At 36.9% G+C, this 25,085-nt stretch overlaps 1 protein-coding gene across 1 annotated transcript in view; it reads left to right on the forward strand.

Moving 5' to 3' along the window:
• Positions 1–18,734, forward strand: part of rab11fip4a (RAB11 family interacting protein 4 (class II) a) — a 60,131-nt gene extending 41,397 nt beyond the window's left edge. The window contains exons 4-15 of the mRNA XM_055192952.2: positions 4,476–4,693; positions 4,777–4,944; positions 5,100–5,234; positions 8,915–8,950; positions 9,358–9,457; positions 10,657–10,760; positions 11,084–11,224; positions 11,658–11,739; positions 12,773–12,910; positions 13,121–13,276; positions 13,383–13,526; positions 16,178–18,734. Coding sequence (XP_055048927.2) covers positions 4,476–4,693; positions 4,777–4,944; positions 5,100–5,234; positions 8,915–8,950; positions 9,358–9,457; positions 10,657–10,760; positions 11,084–11,224; positions 11,658–11,739; positions 12,773–12,910; positions 13,121–13,276; positions 13,383–13,526; positions 16,178–16,294 — 1,539 coding nt within the window. The 3' untranslated portion in view covers positions 16,295–18,734. The remainder of the gene's footprint in view (positions 1–4,475; positions 4,694–4,776; positions 4,945–5,099; positions 5,235–8,914; positions 8,951–9,357; positions 9,458–10,656; positions 10,761–11,083; positions 11,225–11,657; positions 11,740–12,772; positions 12,911–13,120; positions 13,277–13,382; positions 13,527–16,177) is intronic.
• Positions 18,735–25,085: the final 6,351 nt, after the last annotated feature.

Raw genomic sequence — 25,085 nt, forward strand, 5'->3', positions numbered from 1 at the left:
TCTCTGCAGATACAAGCAGACATTTAAGATTTACAAGGTAGAATTTAATGTGCTATGAACTTGATCATAAAGAAATAAAATGTTTAAAGGTGCCAAAGAATGCATTGAAATAATATGTTCAATTGTGATATTTATATAGAAGTTATGTAACTTTATTAAGTGCAACAATTATCCAAAAATGGTTTTACATGTCCATTTACAACCCTAGGATTTGACCTTTAAATAACATAGTCTATTTTTACCCTATTTGGAAGGGTCATGAATAATAATATTTAGCTCTGCTCTGCTCAGAGGCTCATGCCAGCTCACATTAGTAAACAGACCTTATATGTTTGAGCCTGTATCAGATAAAAATACAGATTTTTAGGAACAACTAATTTTTTTGAGATTGTTAATTGATGTTTCTGAGTGGTAAGTTTGTGTTTTTTGTATGGACCTGCAAAATGTAATTGTAAGGTTAATAGTAGAACTTTAGCCTATACGCTAGCATATAGCATTAACTAGCATGTAGCTCTAACTCTCCAATCACAACTTTGTTTTTAGCATTTTAACAACTTTGTAATTAATTTAATGTGTAATTTAAAGTTGGGGTGTACATCTCGACTGTGACGTCACAGTTGGTGTTATGTTGAGATTGGCCTGTTTTCCAGCTGTCTTTTGCATGCACGATGTTTACATGTAAACAAGGAAACAAACACGTTTGTGGCTCACAATATGTCATTACCATGTACAGAGCTCTTATTATTCATCTATGCCTAGGTAAATACAGTTTTTTTTATTCTATTACACCTTTAAAGGTATAGTTCACCCAAAAATGTAGATTGTGTCATCATTTACTCACTCTCATGTTGTTACAAACCTGTATAAATGTATTTGTTTTGACCGATCAAACCGATCAGAGACCCTATTGATTTCCATAGTTTGGGGTCAATGGGGTCTCCGATTGGTTTGGTTATAAACATGTCTCAAAATATCTTCCTTCATATTCATCAGAACAAAGAATATTATACAGGTTTGAGAATTTTCATTTTGAGTGAACTATTTAAGCTGGTTTATAAAAGGAGATTGCCTTTTAAACTTAGAATATGTAAGTGTTTGATTACACAATTAAAATCGATGGAATCCCACATGCATCGCACAACAATACAGAAGCCTTCGTTCGGCATAGAAGAGTGAATGTTTGAATCGATACCAGGCTGGAAATTCAACAGCAGGAGTCACTGGCTGTTTAATCATGATCATACTTTTCTTGGTAAGCAGCTCAGCCTATTGATAGCAATATGAACACACTGTTATAATATAGCACTTAATGTCATCACATTTGGATAAATCTTTGATTATAAGATTTAATTCTGCTCTTAGCAATACTGCACTGAGATCTGGGCGTGTCAGCAGTACTGCAGCATTACAGTATTAGTCCATCATGGTAAACTTAAAAAAGACACATGCACAAATATGTATTAGCTTTTATTTTTATTCATTAAAGTGAAGCAAAATATCATTGTGATTTTGTATTTTGTTTGTAAAACACCTGTGCTAATGGGATTTGGCACATCTTTGAGTAAATATGTCATTTAATCAAACTGCCTCGTCACTACTCTATATACTCTATATAATTTGATCATGGATGAAAATCTCATTTACACACAGAGTTCCAGTTTAAAAGTATGAAAATTTGATGCAAAATTACTTCTGTTGTTTTACTCTTACTGTTTACTGTAGGTAAGAAATGCAACTGCATCTTATGTGTGCATGTTTAAAGTAAAATGCATGGTTTTAAACCATTTGTTTATTTGTGTATTCTTTTGTCTATAAGCTTACTTTAAATGAGTTTGGTTTAAATGTGCATGCATGCATACTTCACAAGACAGTCTGTCAGTAACAGCATGTAAATAATGAATGCTAAGTCTAGGGATTCCAGACGGTGCTGTAAAGGGGGGCTGGCAGATTCAGGTCGTTTTGAACCAAAAAGTATCCGCGTTTAAAAGTCATTTATCTGAGCTCTCACTGCAGGAGACCCCCTGCTCCTCCTCTCATTACTACAGTTAAAGCGTATCTGAACATTCTGCATTTATCACAGTCTCTTATCAGCGGGAAAAAACCCTATTGTACTGTCAAAGCTTCACATTAAGACTATGCAGATGTCAGTCAGTTATCTGCTTCCGCTGTTATCTCCAAAGATGCATCCCTGTGTAAGGTCCTGTACTGTGCCCATTATTTACATTTCCTTTTCTGAGGTCTAATAGACTAGGGAAGCATTTTTCTTCAAGGACATTTTTATATGGGTTACTGCTGAGTGGCTAGTGCATTGGATTAGGTAAAAGCAGAGATAGATGGTTATCTGCACTAGCTATACCGCAGGTTTAAATGACTGGACTCTGGTCAGGTCTGCACGGGTGGGGAGGTGAATTTGAATGAAAGAAAGAATAGCAAACAAGATGGAAAATTGACATTTAAGTAGATTAAAAATACTGATCTCCTGAAAATGAAATCATTTTCCATGGCATCTTTATAGTAATGGTGAAGAAGATGATTAAATGATTTATTATGGCATAAATGAACGCCTTGCTGTGCACAGACCCTCTCTGAGACCGAGTATGATCTCCTCTGTCATATAGGGTTGTATTGGGATTGAAGTAATGTTTTCAAGCAGATGTGTGTGCATTGCTGTTCCCATTGTTCCCCAGAATGGCGTAAAGACTTAATGAGCAGCAATAACTCAAAGCTTTAATGATGCCTGAATAAAACTTCCAATCCGCACATGCATTGTGCAAATACAAAAATACTTAAAAGACAAAGAAATTATGTGAATATTATGTTCACACATACTGTATATCTGTTAAGACTTGGCAGCAATTAATCAATCCTTCTTTATTAAGATTCTTCTCTGTCTGTAAAAATAACAATGCTACCGGACATCGGGTTTCACTGTCCTTCTGCCATTGAGGTGTGATGTGAATTTTAATCTAAAGTAATCTTGTAAGTAATAAGAGTGAGAGATGTACGTTTTATCAGTCCGTGCATGTGAATCAAATCATTGACTTTACCAGATGAGCTACTCAAAAAAAAAATGAACTTTCACTTATGACAATTTTACTTAATTCTTTCATGTTGTGATTACTTAAAAAAAAACAATTTAATGTGAACTTAAATGAATCTAGTTAATTCAACAAAAAGTGTGTCTTGTCAGCTTTACTTAAAACTTATTTGTTCAGCCAACATAACATTGTTGCATAAAAGTAACAGATTAATAATACAGCATTGCATCTCATTGGCTGAGGATTTTGCAGTGTATTATGGGTAATTGCTGTTCTGGCACCCTCTTGGAGAAGTGTAGCACCATTAGATGGGTACGTGAGTAATAAGTGGCCAAATTTGAGTCAATTAACTCGTTCTGATAGAACAAAACAAACAAATGGTTTGGAATGTAACATTGCATTACAAATATGTTTGTGATATGTTTGATAAACTGTAATAAAAAAAGGTCTATATGATGAGTTGTATTGAGCAGCTGCACCTTTATTGATTGATATGGTGTTATGGACTTCTTTAAGGGGGTGGAGTTTATAAAATGGCATTATTACATTTTTCGTCATCAATAATTACATTTTTCATATACAATTAACTCAATTTTTATTTGTTGACTCTTCTAAGGTTTGTTGAGTTTACTTAAACTTTTGTAAAATGAACTAAATTATTGTTTGTTGAGATTACTTAAACAGATTGCGTGGAACCTGTTGGCATAATATTTTTTATTAAACCCAACATTTAATTTTTTTGAGTGACAAGACGATCAAAATATTTATATTTTTTATTTGTCTTGTTTATACATGAACATTTTTAACACCCGTTTACCATGATGGTTATGTCCTGCCCTATTTCTGGTGTATATATGTCATGGTTTCTTTTGAAGTTGATGTTCAACGTTGCCATAACCTTCGACCTCTGGCACACAGCAAAATAACCAGTGTTAAATGTACACAGCTGGTGTTTATATGAGTAACACCAGATCTGGTGGTCCCCATATATACACCGGCAGTGTTGATTTAACACTGGTGATTTTGCTGTGCACTTTTTTGCAGTTTTAAAGGAACAGCATGTAAGAAATGTACATCAATTAATCATAAAATGGCCCTGAAATGTCACTAGACATTAAGAAATCATTTTCATTTCACATACTTATATCACTGACAACAGTGGTCTGGCCAGGATATTGTCATTTAAAAAGTGGAGTTGCAGCCCTCAACTGATGCTTATGTTGTCATGTTGTGTATTGGCCACCAGTTGTGTGATTGCAGTACCAGTTTTAGTCACAAGTTTTGTGATTGCAATACCAGTTTTGGCCACAATCCTACATACTGTTCCTTTAATTTCCCATTCTAATCAGTAAACCAAACTTTAAGTGTAAGCAGGCTTTCCTTTCTGTTTTATTGTACATGAATAGGTAATTTATCAGCAATATGTTTTTCTTGTAGCATGGGAATGGCGGTGCGGGACCCCCAGTCATCGTGTGCACGCGGCCATATCCCGAATGCCAACTGTATTCTGACGAGGAAGGACTGGGTGGACGGGACGCACAAGAGTCAGACATGGACAGTGGTGGAGACAGCGGGGCAGGATCAGAGTCATCAGAAGGAGGTCGCCATGATGATAAAGAAGAAGGGATGGGCGGACTCTTTCTGCACGGAAACAGGTCAGTATCATGAGTGATGTTTTGTTAATGTAGTCTGGATGGTTCAGCGGTTCCTCCGGTGATGTCCGTGTCTCTGTCTGCAGCTGTGGTCAGATGGTCTTATCGGCAGCAGCTTCAGTGATCTCAGTGGAGGAACAGTTTGAGGACTATGGAGAGGGAGAGGACGTGGACTTCACGCCCAGCAGTCCCATCCCTGATGATGACACGCGCACCAATGGATTCTCTGATCTGGGTTCCTCTCTGCCCTCCAGGTACACAGCTTAAATGAAGGCCACAGTTTGCATGGCCACCAATAACTATGAATCAGTTTTTTCTATACCATGGATGTTTTATAGTCATTCCCATATGCCAAGACTATATCATACTATTAATTACACATCCTTAAACCTTTTTTTTATTTGTGCAGTGCTGGTCAGACGCCTCAGAAGATCAGGCATCTGTACAACAGTGAGCTGTTGGATGTTTACTGCTCTCAGTGCTGTAAAAAAGTCAACTTGCTCAATGACCTTGAGGCCAGACTCAAGAACCTTAAAGCTAACAGGTACTGTAAAACTCAACAGACATGATGTGCATTTAATTGGTGGCAACAAATAATGTGTACAGTATCAAATACAAACTTTTGGTCTGTTTTTCCAGAAAAGAAACATGAAAATTATATGTTTAGGGGTTAATTTTCTCAAGTTGGTGTGTAAATGTCCAGGTCTCAAAGTAAACCTATCTCTTACTTTGCAGTGTCTATAGTTCATGCTGAGCAACATAGCACTACACTTTTGATAGTTTTCTTTATGTCTCATTGTTTCCTCTAGATAAAGCTTGGTATATTTTTATGAGTGTCTTTAATCACTGTGGTCTGTCAAAATCGGAGGCTTTATCGGAGAAGGGTTTCATCAGAGGACCTGTTACCATAGCAACAATGTTCCCGTCAGGGCTTTACTAATCTCTCTGAATGTTATCAGACAGTAAGGAAAAACTGAGACACTAAAAAAAAAATGCCTGGGGTGTTTAAGTGGGTGTGTGTTGTGGGATTTAATGGAAACTGCTGAAATAATCCTTTTGTTATCATGGGGATGCCTAACAAACTTAGTACTTCAGAAAAAGTGGCACTGTAATCTTTTATCTGTACTGTAGCAAGGCTGAAATGCATTATGGGATTGTCAGGGCTCCACCTATGCTGCAGACACACTGTGGCATTATACTGCAGACAGAGAGGGCGTGTGCAGTACCGAGCTGTGCAATGTCCTGCTCTCCGTGTGAATAGGTATGATGAGGAAGTGGGATCATGTGGAATTCTGTGGCCTTTCTCAGTTAATCCCCGGATATTTTCATTTAAATCCTCAGCCGCATGTTTTGCAGCTAAATGCTGGAGTTAAAAAACATGATTGGCAAACAGTTGGGTATCGCAAATGCATTAAACGCAAATAGATTAACTGTAGATATTTTGCTGTTAGATGATGTTAATAATTTTAACATTTTTGATTGTTTTCAAAAACTTGAATGTTAATTTTTTTAAGTATCTAGCTATTTTAATAAGCCACGACAACACTTGACATTGATTTTGTCAGCTGTCAATAGATGTACCCGTATCAGTACATTTAAAGGATTAGTACATTTTCTTTTAAAAAATTCAGATAATTTACTCACCACCATGTCATCCCAAATGTTGATGTCTTTTTTTGTTCAGTCGAAAATAAATGATGTTTTTTGAGGAAAACAATCCAGGATTTTTCTCATTTTAATGGACCACAACACGTAACAGTTTGAATGCAGTTTAAAGTTGTAGTATCAAAGGACTCTAAACAATCCCAAACAAGGCATAAGTGTCTTATCTATCGAAACGATTGTCATTTTTGACAAGTAAAATAAAAAATATGCACGTTTAAACCACAACTTCTCATCTATCTCCGGTCCTGTGATGCGCCAGCGCGACTTCCCGCAATACGTCATGACGTCAAGAGGTCAAAGATGATGTATGCGAAACTATGCTCCAGTGTTTACAAGTGTGGAGAAAGAGAACCGTTCCGACGTTGTTGTATGTGGAATGATACTAATTAATGTCTTTCTGTCAGTTTATTGTTTAAAATGGTCTGCAAATGTGTGTTTCATATATGTAAACACGTAACCTTTCCACGTCATTGCGCAATTGCGTGGGGTCGCACATTGGCTCGTCACACGGCTGGAGGGGGACGGGAAGTTGTGGCTTGGAAGTGCATGTTTTTTGTTTTTCTTGCCAGAAAAGACCATCGTTTCGCTAGATAAGACCCTTATGCCTCGTTTGGGTCCTTTGAAACTCTTTTGAAACTGCAATTTTAAACTACATTAAAACTGTTAAGTGTCGGGGTCCATTAAAATGAGAAAAATCCTGGAATGTTTTCCTCAAAAAACATAATTTCTTCTCGACTGAACAAAGAAAGACATCAACATTTTGAATGATGAGGTGGTGAGTAAATTATCTGTTTGTTTGTTTTTTAAGAAAATGGACTAATCCTTTAAAGGGATAATCTGGCGAAAAATAAAAATTACCCCATGATTTACTCAACCTCAAGTCATCCACAATGTACATGATTATTTTTTTTTAGACAAACACAATCAGAAGGCCTTTATTTATGCACTGGAGCTGTGTGGATTATGTCTGTGAATGATGGATATACTTTTTGAGCTTACAAAGTCAGAAGTTGTTCCCTTGTCCCTGTTTACTACCAAACCTTGGAAGAGCAAGGACATTTTTTAATATAACTGATTGTGTTTGTCTGGGAAAAGATAATCATGGACATCATGGCTTGAGGGTGAGTACATTTTCATTTTTCGCCAGAGTATCCCTTTAAGCGCATGTACAGTATGTGTGCTTGCTCTGAGTGTATCTGCCTTTGTTTGCAGATTGTCTGCTTGTGTCTTTGTTGGTTTGGTTAGGTACGAGTGCAGCAGAGTTGACTTTTATTTTAGTGAACAGTGTGGGCTCAGACCTGTGTGATATAACAAGAGATTGGGTTCAAATAAAGACGTGGGTGACACAGTTATATAAGCACAGGTTTATAATTAGACTGCAGGTATCCTGTATTTACTGAGGACATTTAAAGATGGCAGATTATTAGTGTAATCTCATGGCTCAAGATTAACTGACTGCAGTATGGGAGATTGGTCACTTGGGTCAACAGTAAATCAGTCATTAGATTTAAAACAAAGCAGACCAGCAGAACAGAACTTTTTCCATGTTTACGTGCTATAATTGGATCCTCTGTGCTTCTATCAATCTAGAAAATGTGAAAAAGAACAAACCAATAACTTAGTTTTGGTAAACCATTTTCTGCAAGCATGTGAAAAATATAGGTAATTGAAATTTGGCTCCCCTTGTGATGTCAGAAGGGGATAAAACTGCCCCTTTATCTGCACTATCCAACCACGACACTGGCATTTAGTGCAGAGATCAGCTTATTTGCGTGTTAAAGGATACACCCAAAAACGGCACATTTTTGCTCACACCTACGAAGTGGCAATTTAACATACTATAACAAATTATCTGTGTGGTATTATGAGCTAGAAATTTAAGTATGTACTCTGGATACACCATAGATTTATTTAACATTTTAAAAAAGTCTTGTGAAATGTCCCCTTTAAGACTGCACATATGAGTACTTGTGATTAACTTGGGGTCTTTGTATAGCATTATCTATATTACAGTTATAAACGTACAGTATATGAAGGAATGTTAAAATTTTAAAAGATGTTTTCAATGTCAGGAAAATATTGAGATAATGTTTTATGTATTTCAGTGCAATAGTTACAAAATGCATTATTTAAAGGAACAATATGTAGGATTGTGGTCAAAACTGGTACTGCAATCACAAAACTTGTGGCTTAAACTGGTACTGCAAACTCACAACTGGTGGCCAATTACACTACATGACAACATAAACATCAGTTGAGGGCTGCAACTCCACTTTTTAAATGACAATATCCTGGTCGGACAACTGTTGTCAGTGATATAAGTATTTGAAATGAAAATGATTTCTTAATGCCTAGTGACATATCAGGGCCATTTTATGATTAATTGATATAAATTTCTTACATACTGCTCCTTTAAGAATTTATCTTATCTTACCACTATTTTAACAAATATATTTCATATAATGCAAATGATGGTAATGGTAGCATTACAAAAAGAGTTGCAAAGGTTAAGCTGTGTTAAAGGTGCAAAACTCATTTCCCTTTTGTTTCATTTTACAGCCCAAACAGGAAAATTTCCAGTACAGCATTTGGTCGGTGAGTCTCTCATCTACTCTCATCTCTTTGTTTCACAAGACCTGTATAAAATCAGATTAAACACTTTCTCCTTTAACTCCAGCAAGGATAAGCAGTTGCAGTTTTTTGTAGTGCCTGATTAAATTACTAACTGGCTTTAGAGAATCCACAGACTCGCTTAACTTAGTCATAATCTAATTCCAGTATTCGGAAAAGAGTAAACAATGATACTTGAGCTGAAGTCCATGCTACCCTCAACATTTTTCATCTTTCATTTATTGTCTTTCATATGCTGAATGGTTTTATTGTGGGTTTTTTTCCAAATATAAATCTAGAAAGATTTGCAATATTTTTTATCATAGCACTACAGTCTTATGATCCAGCATATTTCATCTTTCATCTTCTTTTTTTCTGTGTGTTGGCCACAGCCAGCTCTTCCATCACAGTAACTTCAGCAGCAGTCAGGGCAGCACAGAAGATCTGTTCAGAGACAGTATTGACTCCTGTGATATCGACATCACTGAGAAGGTCCTGCAAATATCACATAGAAGACCAAAGATCATGCAATTTTCCTAATGTGTTAAAGAATTAGTCCATTTTCATAAAAAAAAAAATCCAGATAATTTACTCACCACCATGTCATCCAAAATGTTGATATCTTTCTTTGTTCAGTCGAGAATTTGAGGAAAACATTCCAGGATTTTTCTTATTTTAATGGACTTTAATGGACCCCAACACTTAATAGTTTTAATGCAGTTTAAAATTGCAGTTTCAAAGGACTCTAAACGATCTCAAACGAGGCATATCTAGCAAAACCATTGTCATTTTTGACAAGAAAAATAAAAAATATGCACTTTTAAACCACAACTTCTCGTCTATCTCCGGTCCTGGTGGTGATGAGTAAATTATCTGGATTTGTTTTTAAGAAAATGGACTAATCCTTTAAAGGTGCAGTGTGTAAATTTTAGCTGCATCTAGTGGTGAGGTTGTGAATTGCAACCAACGGCTCAGTCCACTGCTCACCCCTCGCTTTTGAAACACATAGAGAAGCTACCATAGCCGCCACCGGACAAACATGTCATCGTCAGAGACAACTTAGTAAAAAACGTTTGTCCGTTAAGGGCTTCTGTAGAAACATGACGGCCCAAAATGGCGACTTCCATGTAATGGGACCCTCTGTGTATGTAGATAAAAACATCTCATTCCAAGGTAAACACATAATGGTTCTTGAAAATATAGGTTTGTATATTATTTTGCATTTCTGTCAAGAGATCCTTACACACTGCACCTTTAAAGGAACAGTTTACCTTAAAAATGAAAATTATCCCATATTTTTTCTATAGAAAACATTTATATTGCAAACTTTAAAAACTATCCCGATACCTGTGTTCACGAGAGAGTTTAGGGTCAGGCAAAAGACTGACCTCTAGAGATTTAACTGTATATGTTTAGTTTTTGATGGATAAATGTGCTTTTTGGAACTTGAAAAATGGAGCACTATCCAATCATAAAGCTGAAAAAAGCCAGGATATTATTTAATATAACCCTGACTGTGTCTGGCTGAAAGAAAGCCAAATACACCTAGAATGGGTTGAGGGTGAGTGAGATATGGGCACATGTTCATTTTGGGGTGAACAGTTTCTTTAAAAATGTATAAAAATGAAATAATGCTTCTATGCTGTGATTCAGAAAAGAGTAATTTATAACTTAAACTCATTCTAATGCAGGTGAGTTATTTGGAAAAGAAGATAACAGAGCTTGAGAATGACAGTCTGGCCAATGGAGATCTGAAATCCAAATTAAAACAAGAAAACACACAACTAGTTCACAGGTAAAGATGACACTGTCTGATTGTTGAATACAAACAGCACAGCATAGAGAATATGAGCTCAGATGCAAAACTCTCTAAGTGCATGTTTTCTTATAAATGAACATTTTTAACCAGACTCTTAATGGATTCTGCCAACAGACGGGTTTTTCTAAATGACTTTAGGCCAGGATTAAGCAGATTTTAAGTAAAAGTAATTCATGACTGTATAATTCATGACTGTATAATACATGCCGAGAGCTTTTGGTTAATATTCATTATATAATATACGTTATTTCAGCTTTGATGGAGGCTTTTGCATATAAAAACTTGAATTTACCTGTCAGGGTTCATGAGCTGGAGGAGCAGATTAAAGATCAGGAGATGCGTGCTGAGCAAGGTCTGGAAGAGGAACTGAAGAGACACAGAGAGGCTTACAGCAAGATGGAGAGAGACAAGGGCACTGAGATCGAACTGCTTAGTAACAGGTACCAAAATCTTCCTGCATGATTCATATAAAAGCAAAATAACCATATGGAGATTTGTGGATTATAGTAAATCATTTTAGACTGTCACCCAGATCTAAGTGGACCCATGAAAACCTCTATCTTGTTTGTGAAATTGCTTAGTTGTTAAATGATTAGAATAGAAATCGAAATTGAATAGACATATTTGAGCACGGGTTTAAAGAGTCTGCTGAGCCAGTATTTACATACACCACACTATCATTATGATAATATTTTGGATATACACACCCCTAAATGACACGTCAACCATAATGCACTGGCATTGATCACTTCTGTGCAGTATATAAGATGAATCGGCTTATTAGAAAAAGCTGCAGTGTGGGCCAGGCCACTTAGGACTACATTCTTCTTTATTATGCACCGTTCTCACTTAATGGATGTTTTTTGCCTGTAGGGTTCAACAACTCGAGGAGGAAAATGCAGAGATGAAGGTGAATGTGTGCAGACTAAAGTCTCAAACTGAAAAATTGGACCAGGTGAGAGATGCATGAAAACGCATCAAATGATTTGCTAAGACAGTTAAAGGGACATTCCACTTTTTTTGAAAATATGCTCATTTTCCAGCTCTCCTAGAGTTAAACATTTTAGTTTTTACAGTTTTGGAATCTATTCAGCTGATCTCCGGGTCTGGAGCTAGCACTTTTAGCATAGCTTAGCACAATCCATTGAATCTGATTAGACCATTAGCATTGCGCTACAAATAACCAAAGAGTTTCGATATTTTTCCTATTTAAAACTTGACTCTTCTGTAGATACATCGTGTACTAAGACAGACAGAAAATTAAAAGTTGTGATTTTCTAGGCAGATATGGCAGGAACTATACTCTCATTCTGGCGATATAATCTGTGACTTTGCTGATGTAACATGGCTGCAGCAGGCGTAGTGATATTACGAACTGGCCGAAAATAGTCCCCTGCCATTGAACGTAACCAAGGGGACTATATTCGGGCAGTGCATAATATGCTACGCCAGAATGAGAGTATAGTTCCTAGCCATATCTGTAACAAAAGTGGAGTGTCCCTTTAAGCAAATCTCACTTTATTGGTGTATATCTGTCTCAATAAAACATTTAGCAACACACATTCATTTTGCACACCATCACATGTGACCTCACTGAAGGATCCTTTGGCACCCTTCAGTGACAGTGAAAATCCCTGGAGCTCTATCATATTATGAAGGTGTCTGTCGGTGTTAACAGCACGTTGCTCCATGCTGCTTGCTTGAATAATAAGTGTGAAAGCTGCTTCCTGAGTGATATTCACAGCGCTGTATTTAGACCTTAAATCTGTTATGAATTGATCTCTGAAATGAAATTAAACAATGTAGAGAAAACGCAGCAGTTGATGGTATATCTAAAATAACGGTGTCACTGTTTGATATGACAAAGAAAGAGAAAGTATAACACACAACATGGTTAAAATGATGTAGGCCGCTGCTTGTATGCCGGCTGAGTGAACTGATAGGACTTTGAATTTTCCCTGATATGCATGTGTGTGTGCTTTACACAGGAGAAGCAACGTATGACGGATAAGTTGGAGGACACTAGCTTGCGTTTAAAGGATGAGATGGATCTGTACAGGAAAATGATGGATAAGCTGTGGCAAAACAGACACGAGTTTCAGAAAGAGCGAGAGGCCATGCAAGAGGTATCTCACAGATATTATCAATGCAGATTACATACACAATCATATTTCCGATTCAATTACATTTGTATTTGGCAGACATTAACGACATTACAAGGCATGTTTTCTCAGTTCGTGTGTGTTCTTGAAAATAAAAATCCTTGATTTTTGCATTACTACCAACTGAGCTACAGGAACACAAACATCTCATTCTTACACCATATGTGCATGTAGCTGATTGAAGACCTGCGCCGTGAGCTGGAGCACCTGCAGCTGTTTAAGCTGGAGAATGAGAAGCCCGGCCGTGGCAGGAATGCTGCAGGACTGTCCGAGTACAATGCCAGGACTCGTGAGATTGAGCTGGAGCACGAAGCCAAGCGACTTAAACAGGTACGGTGTTATCCCACCACCTTTAAATCAAAAAAATAATTTGTGATATCTATCTTTGTATTCTACTGTATGCATAATACTATTGTTTAAAAAAATCATATAACAGGAAAACCATAAACTCCGAGACCAGAATGATGATCTGAACGGACAGATTCTCAGCCTCAGCTTATACGAGGCCAAAAACCTGTTTGCGTGTCACACAAAGGCCCAGTCACTGGCAGCAGAGATAGACAACGCCTCCAGAGATGAGGTGAGATGAACATTTACACTACATTGTGCTGTAGGAGATCCTGTTAAGTTACCGTATTTTCCGGACTATAAGCCGCATCGGAGTATAAGCCATATCAATCAAAAATGCGTCATTAAGACGAAACATATATAAGTCACAGTAGACTATACTTCACGTTTATTTAGAAAATTATTTCACAAAATCCAAGCCGAAGAACAGACATTTAATCTGGAAAAGCAAGTTATTCAACATAGATGTCTGTACGTTAAAAGTAATTTATCAGTTATTTAAACGATAAACCATAGCATACAAAACTTACCTTGAAGGTTGAATAGTCTAAATTAACCGAACAAGCCAACTTGTTTGAAGTTCGCATACTCGTCATGCCACATTACAGAATCTATTGAATTACATAAATACAGAAGCAGCATATAGCGGACTCTTGCAGCTGTAGACGGTAATGTTGTCTCTTGACTCATAAATGTCAAAATGAATTCATACTGACTTTTCAAGGCGCACCTGACTATAAGACGCTGAAAAACCGCAGCTTATAGACCGAAAAATATGGTCAGTCAAAGTTCAAGGTCAGTCTACTCTTCTACAAAGGTTTATTTTATGCAGAAACAGGATTTTAGTCGAATTATATTATGTATAATTATTATCCAACTTAAAGGTGCAATGTGGGACTTTTAGCAGCATCTAGCAGTGAGACTGTGAATTGCAACCAATGGCTCAGTCCACAGCTCACCTCTCCTTAACTCTTTCCCCGCCATTGACGAGATAACTCGTCAATTAAGAGAAATCACTTCCCTGCCAATGACGAGTTTTTCCGGCAATCCATATTTTCGTTATTATCCACCAGATGGCGCTCCTACCCAACTTATAAAACCCGGGAGCATCCCCTTAAGACAAATAGTTCAAACTCTGTGTATGTTTTGATCATCGCTCTGAATCTGATCTCTATCAAAAGTCTTTCACAAAAATGCAATTATCTCAGTTTTTTGCTCAAAATGAGATATTTTTATAATTATAAGGTGATAAAAAGAGAACAAATGGAGGTTTGATGAAACAGGTTTTTTGTTTGAAAGCAGAGGGTCTGTTCTTTCGTTTATATATTTAACTCTTTCGCCGCCATTGACGAGATATCTCGTCAATTTAGAGAAAACGCTTCCCCGCCAATGACGAGATTTTCCGTCTTTCCGCAATATCGCTATTATCCACCAGGTGGCGCACTTCCGCAACTTATGAAACCCGGAAGTAGCGCCTCACGTGAAAGAGAAAGAACTCCGTGTATATTTTAAAGATCGCTCTGCATCTGATCTCTATCAAAAGTCCTTCGCAAAAATGGAATTATCTCAGCTTTTTGCTCAAAATTGGGTGTTTTTGATGAAACCTACCCATGATTGAGAGGTGATTACAAGAGAACTAATGAAGGTAGGATGAAACGGGTTTTTTTTTGAAAGCAGAGGGTCTGTTCTTTCATCTGATATATTGTTTGTTTGTTTATATATTTAAAGAAGAACATTTTCTGGAAGGCATTAAACTTTTGTGAAAATCATGAAAAATGCTGGCGCTGGCTGGCAACTTTTTTTAAAAACGCTGGCGGGGAAAGAGTTAAATGCATATTATCATCTGACACAACGTAGTGACAAAACACGGTCTATAGAACCATTGATCTATTAAGGGCTACTGTAAAAACATGATGCAACTTCCATGTAAGGAGACCCGTGGTGTATGCCGATAAAAACGGCTCATGCTCAGATAATAAAAACAATACAGTTCATTATGTAAGATCTTTATACACCACTGATATAGTTATGTATATTATATTGCCTGTCAAGAAATCCTTCTTAAAGTTACACACAATGCACCTTTGGACTACGTTTACATGTGGGCGGCTTTTTTCATAAACTGACATTTCAACCTCTCCGGATTCAAAAATAAGTTTGTGCACACATGTCAGTTTTCAGAAAAGTGTTTATTGACACGTACCCATGTATATATATATGCCGTCAAGAGCATGCCAAACCTCTAGGTGGCAGTGTAACGAGAAGCACAAGCCCACGTAAGCCAATCAGAATCCCGAAAACAGCAACGAATCACTTCCTGTTCCGCTTTTGAACAAGGTCGCACTTTTGACATAGGCGCATACTGTGACGTTGGCTGCCTAAACAACCGTTTGTCTCAGTTTACATGCAACCGTGCAACCAAAGATTTTCAAAATCTCCACTCGGTTTCTATCGGTTTCAGAGGCGAGTTTTCTGTTTGTGTGTAAACGAAGGGCGCAAACAAAGGGAAATGTCTCAGTTTTTCAAAATAACCATGTATGTGTAAACAGTGCCTTAAAAACACCCAAAAAATCCGACCTGATCTCACGAGAAATTGTACATATTTTAGGAGTTGGCTAATTTGTATCAATTCCTACTAATTAAATTGTGCAAAATCGTACGATTCTCATGAGAAAACTACAATGAAACCGAACCCATAAACGCGCACCTAACCCCAACATCACAGGGGTCAAGGCAAATCGTACTAAAACTTAAGATTGCGGTCGTATGAATTAATACGAATTAGCCAACTCGTAAAATATGTTCGAATTCTCGTGAGATAAAATCTATCGTATTACACATTGCACATTTTTCACCCATTTTCTCTCTCCTCCTCCCCCACAGCTGGTTGACGCTTTGAAAGAACAAGAGGAGATCAACTTCCGTTTAAGGCAGTACATGGACAAGATCATCCTGGCTATCTTAGACCACAACCCCTCCATTCTAGAGATTAAGCATTAAACACTTGATCACTTCTCTTGAGCCGATAGTGGATAAAGGACGTGCTTGATTAAGTGCTCCCCCTTAAGGCAAGGGGTGTAAAATGCGCTGACACAGCCCCCTTGACCAGGTCATCTTGTATTTACAGAGCTAGTTACTGTTGAAAAAATGTATCTGACACACACACATTACAGTTTCCATTGACACTTATCATGCTAGGAAATTTAGGCTGTAGAAATGACAAAAATAAGCGATTAAACTGGAATGTTGTATAGTAGAGGACTTTTCATTATTAGTTATATATGCACACTACCTCCGAGTATGTACAACTCTGTGTTGTATTCTTCATAAAAAAACAAAACGAATAGAAACTTATTAAATATCATAGCGATCACACTACTGACTGATAGATATATATACATGCACTGACAGTTGGGGGGATTCTTATTAGATATCATATAGATTTTCTCTAAACCTTGTTTTTGTAGTACTGTTCATCTGTGAAGTCAGCAATAGGACATGAGATCTCTATCTGAGACTGAATGGCACATGATAATAGGAGTTGTATGGTAATAAGGATCAGCAGACAAAGAAACCTTCCTCATGCAATATCTAATATGCTGTAATTATAGTTATATTGACAAACATCATGTCAACCCATTGTAAGAGTATAGCTACTCTGTAAAACCCATTGCCTATAATGGATGATGCTTTTGGTTGCCATAGGGATCAGCATCTGTCAGTGCTGGACCGGTCATCAGCATCCGTAGTTTGAGGAGTCACGTGTAGTTCTAAACAAAGCACAAGAGAGGTGAAGAGTGTGAGCACAGTCACGGTTGTATAATATAGTATATACGATGAAAGAAAAAAAAGACTATAAAATGTCAAAAAGAAAGGTTTATTTTTTGTAGAAGTCTGTGAAAAGTATACATGAAATTACATTGAAGTATTGAGGCAGAGTTGGCGGATCAAGTAAATGATTATGCTGTTAATAAACAAGTAGTCTTGTTTACTACAAAGCTCCCAAAACTATGATAATAAAATACAATTTGCTTAAAAACATTAATTACGTTCTAACAATAGGTTATAGGATTTATCTCTTGTAACAAATATAAATATGAATTCATTACATAACTCACACGATAGTAATATTGTACATCAGTGCCATGGGTAGAAAAAGGTGCACATTAAAAATTAAAATCTACATCCCATGAATGTCTTACCATACACCTCACTATATTCAATAATCACTTCTCCATGAATTATTATTCAGTAGTCAAATATAATGTGAATCACAGTATTTCAAATTATTGTGTAGTATGAGAAAGGAACCAATAATGCTACATGCTTGATTGTTACACAACTAGTTTTGCTTTGTTGCACAAATTGTACTGAATCTGTTTCTTTGCATGTTAAATCTCTTTCTGTTTGTGCCCTTTGTTTGGAATGCAACAGTTTTGGTTGTTTCAATAACTATTATTATTATTATTATGATCAGTTCTAGAGGAGCTTTTTATATATGTCTGTTATATTTTGCATTGTAGCATATTTTTCAATCATTGTAAATGTTGTACAGATATTAGTTCCTTTGTATTGCTGTGCCACTCATCAACCTTAATGAATAAATTAAAGGCAGTATTTTATACAGTTTTATGATAAAATATCAAGATATCCTAAATGCTAGACATAGACCAAGCAATGTATTTTAAATTTGGTTTCACTCAGCATTGTCAGAAATAAATGTACAAAAGCTGTCACTGGGACAGGACCCTTTAAAGGTCCTAATTTGTACCATTTAGGTACAGATATGTACCTTTTAGATACCATCTTTGGGACAGCTTTTATTTACCTTTATTTCTAAGTGCATTTGAAATTATAAAGTGACATTACAGTTACTGTAATATTCTTTAAAATGACTCATTAGCAGTTGTAATTTCATAGAAAGTTAAACTAATAACTGGTTAATTAATAGTTAAAAAGGGATTTGGCCTCAAGCAGTCCATAATCACAGTCGATTGAAGAAACAACCCTTACTGGTATATAAAATATTCACTGTATAACTCCCTGTGACTTTTCATAAGAGAAGAGGTGTAGAGAATAAACATGTTATATAACAAGCGAAAGGTTTTGAATGGTCAAGCAGCAATGTAGTTTTTGCACATTTTAAAGAGTGCTTTGTGTCCACTGTTACAGGTGAGATGTTCACAGTTTGACACTTTTGTATGGATAAAGGTTTACAGAAGTTTTCTGTTGTTGTTTATGCTTTTTTCTTGTTATAGGAAAAGAATGAACTTTTCTTGTCTCATGTATGGGTATATAACACCATATAGTATTATTACTTGTTTCTAATCACACAAAATCGGGAAGGACAAAAATCTTTGAGAATATAAAATAATAGTTTAAATGCCTCAAGAGTTATGGCGAATTGTACATGTATAATAAACGACTTTTGGCATGACAAGAGTATTGACTTTTTCTTCTCTATCTTTGATATGGTGTCTTCGAGTAGCACTAGATTCAACTTTATCTCCATCTAGTGGAGAAAGCCTCCACTAACATTTGATTTTGACCTGCTTTAGATAAATGAAAGAACTGATCTAAATCATTCTGCAAAAATCTTCTGCAAGTTATACAGTTAACGTCCTTGAGGAATAGCATCTGCTTAGCAAAGTGAACATGTTACCTCAATTGTATTGTAAGCGTATTTAACATATATGTATTTTGCCAAAAATAACCAGTAAAGTTGGTCTGGATGGAACATCAGTTGACTCACCTGATTACACAGCTGCATCAGCTTGGCCAGACTATATCCAGTTTGAACAAGTCAAGACCAACTAACCAGTTTTGGCTGGTTTTTAGCTCTTCATTTCAGCAGGCCATGTGCTCTTAGATGAAGTGACAAGTTCTTTAAACCTGGGCCCTGAGATGATCCAAGGGGGCCCCAGTTTAATGACATTTTATAAAATACATTAATTTATCATTAATTCTGTGTAAAATAAGGCTACTAACCAATAGCACTACTTTGTATAAATTAATATGTTTTGTTTAATTCAAATTTGAAGTTTTGTAATGTTTTATGTCATACATTTTTTGGGGGGGGACACGAAGGGATGCACCGCACACCAGGGGGGGGGGCTGTGCGCCCAAATAGTTTGAAAACCATTGCCTTAAACAAATAAGCTACTTAAATTCAGGTGGACACAATCCAAATTTTATTGCTCTGAAATGGTACAACCAGGGGCATCACAAATTTTTGGCACTATGAAAGAATATAAGATTGGGCCCTCACACCCATGTTACTACTAATAAAAATGATATTTGGGGTCACCAATATTGCAGGGGGCTTAACATTGTCATATCCCCCCAATTGGCACAACGAATATTTATTTCACAGATATTTTACTGGTCTACAGGGGAGATCAGTACATTAAACAGAAGCACACATGAAAATATTGTAGTATGCTAATATTTACTATAGTAAAAGTTTTCTACTGAATATTATTGTAGTAATTTGGCTGCTACTGTATTAGCTACACGTTTAATACAGCGGTTTGTTGTTTTAACTCTAGTTAATTTAACATTTTTAGTAAATAAATACTGTGGTGTGCTTTAATATTTATCATGGTAAGGTTCAATAACACTATCAAATATATTGAAAAATCAATAGGGGTATTTAGCTGGTTTTAGCTGGTTTAAGGTGGCAGTAAGCTGGTCCTCCCAGCCTAACAAAGCTGGTCAAGCTGGTGGCCCTGCTGAAAAATGAAACAATAAAACCATTACAGAAAATTCTAATGGTTTCCATTAAAATACCAATAGGAACCATTAGCTTTTACCATTAAAACCACTACACTGTAGTGTGTTTTGGGCCATATTCCATTAGAACCAATACATAGAACTAGACCAGCTTTAAAAGTTACCAAACACAGCTAGACCAGCTTACTACACCAGCTAAAACCAAGCTTGGAGACCAGCTAACGCTAAAACCAGCTCACCAGCTTATTCTGGTCTTAGCTGGATTTTCCAGTAGGGACAGTAAAGTAGCCCAGTGGTTCCCAAACTTTTTCAGCGTGCGGCCCCCCCTTGTGTATGTTGCATTCCTTTGCGGCCCCCCAAAGAAAATTTGTGATAAAAAACTGTTCTAAAACTATTCTATTTTAATAAAAAACAAATTAAATTATACAAAAAGTAGTGCTTTTGGTTAGTTGCCTTATTTTTTTTTAATTACACAGAATTCATGATAAATTAATGTATTTCATAAAATGTCATAAAATTGGGGCCCCCCTGGCACCATCTCGCGGCCCCCATTTTGAAAACCACTGAAGTAGCCTATGCCAGTGTATTTTTTTTTAGAGTAGGGGAAATATATTATAATATTATTGATAATATAATAGTATTGACCTGTGATATAATAACTACATTATACTTTATAAATCATCACACGCATCAAAGTAAATTTAGTTTACACAAGCACGTGCGTTATTTTACGTCTCCTTAACTACTCATCCAGCAGGGTGCGCTGTAGCGTTTCGCATTCATTTTAGCAGCCTTGTTGAATTGAACCCCAACCAAACTTTTGTCTTATGTCTTTGTAGCGAATATCTATAACTAATCAGCGACATTTTGTACAGGTAAGACTTAACTCAATCCACAAACACCTTTAACTTGCGTCAACCGTTTTTTTTTTTCCGTTTTACAGTTTGAATAGATGGCAATCTCACACCTTGCTGGAACATCCTAATTTGGATTTAACACACACGAGTGTTTCTTGCATAAATTATTTTTTTTTATCTATGATTGTAAACAAACACTGAGCACAACTTGAATAGACTAGACATGATCAGTCAAATTACATTTATAAACTGTGTCATTAAATAGGTGTGTTTAAGTGTTCGTCTCGTAAAAACTATAATGTGTATATTCCCAGCATAAAGAGTTAGTATTCAAGCAGTATCCTCATTCTTCACATTGCTCGAGCTCTGATAAGCCAGATCACCTCCCTCACAATTCTCATTAGACACATCTAACAGGAATGTGCTCCTCAAGAATGACTTACATGTGTTTTATCACAGCTGTCCAAACATAAAATCACACAAACCTTTTTTCTGGATTTGGTGAATGTCTCTTTGTTTCAGGTTTGGGATGCATTTTTGCGATAGTCAATTGAGAGCACTAACTAGTAGATGATTCATTGTTATAAAGGCAGTTTTCACAAGGGCATTGATGTGAACAACATGCTTTTTTTCAGTAAATAAATGCAAATAAAAACATTATTTTTATTAGGAATTCGGCAGAAATGCGTTATTATAGTTGATTGAAAGAAACAAAAAATTATCATTTTTACTTAAACACATACCTATAAATAGTACATTTAGATAATTCGTATATTTTACCTTTAAAGATGTAACTTCTCAATCTCAAAGGTACTACCCTTGAATACTAATAAAAGGTAAGTCTAAAGTCTAAGCCTAAAAGTCCACCTTTACATCTTCCACCTATATAGTTTGGTTTTTTCATTTGAAGCAATGACGTTGCTCATTGTTGTAAAGGCAGTTTTCACAAGGGCATTGATGTGAACAACATAAAAAGTTTTATTCGACACACCTGCGCTTCATTCACAGCTCAATAGTTTGATGTAGTTTTCAAGCAATAATCAAATATAACTTTTTTAAAGTTATTAGGCCCAGATATTTTAAGAACCTATTGTGATAGTGTTTCTATAACCATACACCTCACAGTCTACATGTCTGTCATAATCTGTTCCTGTAGCTTAACTAGTAGAGCATTGCATTAGCACTGCAAAGGTTGTTGATTTGACCCCCAAGGAACACACCAACTAATACAATGTATATTGAATGCAAATGCGAATTTAAAATATGTTTTTGTTGCGTCATGTGGAACATGCGTCTTGTCAAAATACATGCCTGCTGCACACGAGTCAAAAGGGTTTATGATTAAAGAGACGCTCACGTTCACAAAATACTCGCAAGACACTAACGTAACACTAAGCTCTGATTACACATAAGATTAAGCGAGTATCTGGCAAACGTGAGCGTCTCTTTTATCATAAACCCCTTAGAAGCGTCTGCAGCACTTTTGTATTTTGACATCACGCGTGATGCACATAAGTTCACATGATGCACCGAAAACATATTTTGACATGATGAGCCACACACATGATGGGCTAAATACATGTTGCGACGAACTTTGCATTGTGCGCCCTAGAAAACGAAGTCACCCGCCGCCACTGAACCCTCTGTAATTTGCTTCAGATAAACGTGTCTGCCAAATATTTAAATGCGTATAACTCTGCATTGCTGCTTTACTAAGGTAATGTGGTGTATTTAGGCCAGGTGAGGCTGGTCTCAATGATTGAACACCGCAAGATGTGAATGACCTCCTTCTCACAAGAGCAGCAAGGACGTAAGTGAGGAACCTGAAGTGCAGGAGTTGTCCCACTTTCTCTCAGGATTCTCAGCATCCCTTTATGGAAGAAGCAGCCAGAGGCTGAGCATCACAGCTGAGAGAGTTTATATGGAGAGCCTGTTGGGATATATAAGCAGTATTGATATGATGTAACACTTAAAACGCATTCTAGAGTGTGGATCAGACAAGTGAGATCCGATAAGGACTGTTTAGACTAGGGAGGAAACTCAGATTGAGATTTTGATTTGGAACACACAGATGCTGTTTCAGACCATTTTGTCAGTAACAAGCTATTTGCATCCTTTGCATCCAATACAAAGATTTTCCACCTTGTTACGACTATTTTATGTAGAAAATAGTAAATCACAAAAAAAGAAACTGGCTAGGTCATATATATATATATTTAGTGCTAGGCAAAGATTAATCACGATTAATCGCATACAAAATAAAAGTGCATTTTTTGCATAATATATGAGTGTGTGCTTTGTGTAAATATTTTGTATATAACACACTAACACTAACCCAGAGCATGAAGCTCCCGTTCCACCACATCCCAAATATGCTCTATTCGGTTGAGATCTGGTGACTGTGGGGGCCATTTTAGTACAGTGAACTCATTGTCATGTTCAAGAAACCAATTTGAAATGATTCGAGCTTTGTGACATGGTGCATTATTCTGCTGGAAGTAGCCATCAGAGGATGGGTACATGTTGGTCATAAAGGGAAGGACATGGTCAGAAACAATGCTCAGGTAGGCCGTGGCATTTAAACGATGCCCAATCTGCACTAAGAGGCCTGAAGTGTGTCAAGAAAACATCCCCCACACCATACACCACCACCAGCAGCCTGCACAGTGTTAACAAGGCATGATGGATCCATGTTCTCATTCTCTTTACGCCAAATTCTGACTCTACAATCTGAATGTCTCAACAGAAATCAAGACTCATCAAACCAGGCAACATTTTTTCAGTCTTCAACTGTCCAATTTTGGTGAGCTCGTGCAAATTGTAGCCTCTTTTTCCTATTTGTAGTGGAGATGAGTGGTCTCCGGTGGGGTCTTCTGCTGTTGTAGCCCATCCGCCTCAAGGTTGTGCATGTTGTGGCTTCACAAATGCTTTGCTGCATACCTCGGTTGTAACGAGTGGTTATTTCAGTCAAAGTTGCTCTTCTATCAGCTTGAATCAGTTGGCCCATTCTCCTCTGACCTCTAACATCAACAAAGCATTTTCGCCCACAGGACTGCCGCACGCTGGATGTAAACCCTGGAAATGGTTGTGCATGAAAATCCCAGTAGACGTCTGGCACCAAAAACCATAACATGCTCAAAATTCTAACATTCAGTGTGGAGTTCAGGAGATTGTCTTGACCAGGACCAAACCCCTAAATGCATTGAGGCAGCTGCCATGTGATTGGTTGATTAGATAATTGCATTAATGAGAAATGGAACAGGTGTTCAATAGTATATATATATTTGCCGAAGCGTATGCGTTTTTTTTCTCTATACTGAGTGCTTATCTTGTCATCCTTCCTATTGGAGATGGTGCTGCTGGTATCGATTGGCTGTGTGTTAATTGCTGTTCTCTGTGTGTGGTGTCTGCCTCCTAGCCATAAAAAGATCACCGGTCTCCCACTTGTCCAGTGATGCCTCCTCACACAGTGATCATCAGCGGACCAGCGTTTGGTGTTCTTTCGGGGGAATAATCAATCTAAAGGCATTGTCAGACGTGCTGTTTGGTAGTAACAGGAAGGCAAGTGTGCATAAAGGAGATGCTGTAATATAATCCCTCCATCTGTGAGGCCCATATGAATATTATAAAGGAGAAAAGATTGCTCTGGTGTGTTTCTGTAGCTCAGTTGGTGGAGCATTGCGTTAGCAACTCACAGATCATGGGTTCGATTTTAGGAAAATCACACAGCTTGAATGCACTGCAAGTCACATTTTGGATAAAAACATCTGCTAGATGCATAATCGTAATAGGAAACATAAACACTCATTGCTCAATCGTTTTTTTAATTAGAGGGCTTTTGTTGGCCTGCAGTGAAAATGAATGACACAGCAATAAGAAGATTACTGCATGTACAGTAGTTCCTTTCAAATTGAACTTACAGAAACGTTATAGCCATGTGGTATCCATTAGTGTTCCTGTAGCTCAATTTGTAGAGGATTGCGTTAGCAGCGCAAAGGGTCATGGGTTCGATCCCAAGGGATTCCTTTATAATGCACTGGTTGAAATGCATAAATGTAAATGTTCATATCGCTTGAGGTCTGCATTACAAACAGCATTTGGGTATAGAAAAGACAAAGACAGATTTAGTGTGAGTTTGTAGCTCCTAAATAAAGTTTTGTTCTCGTTTTGGAGTGTGTGACTCAGCGTGTATAAGTGTGTGT

The sequence above is a fragment of the Misgurnus anguillicaudatus genome, chromosome 19 (genome assembly GCF_027580225.2).
Source record: "Misgurnus anguillicaudatus chromosome 19, ASM2758022v2, whole genome shotgun sequence".
In the NCBI taxonomy this organism is placed as follows: domain Eukaryota; kingdom Metazoa; phylum Chordata; class Actinopteri; order Cypriniformes; family Cobitidae; genus Misgurnus; species Misgurnus anguillicaudatus.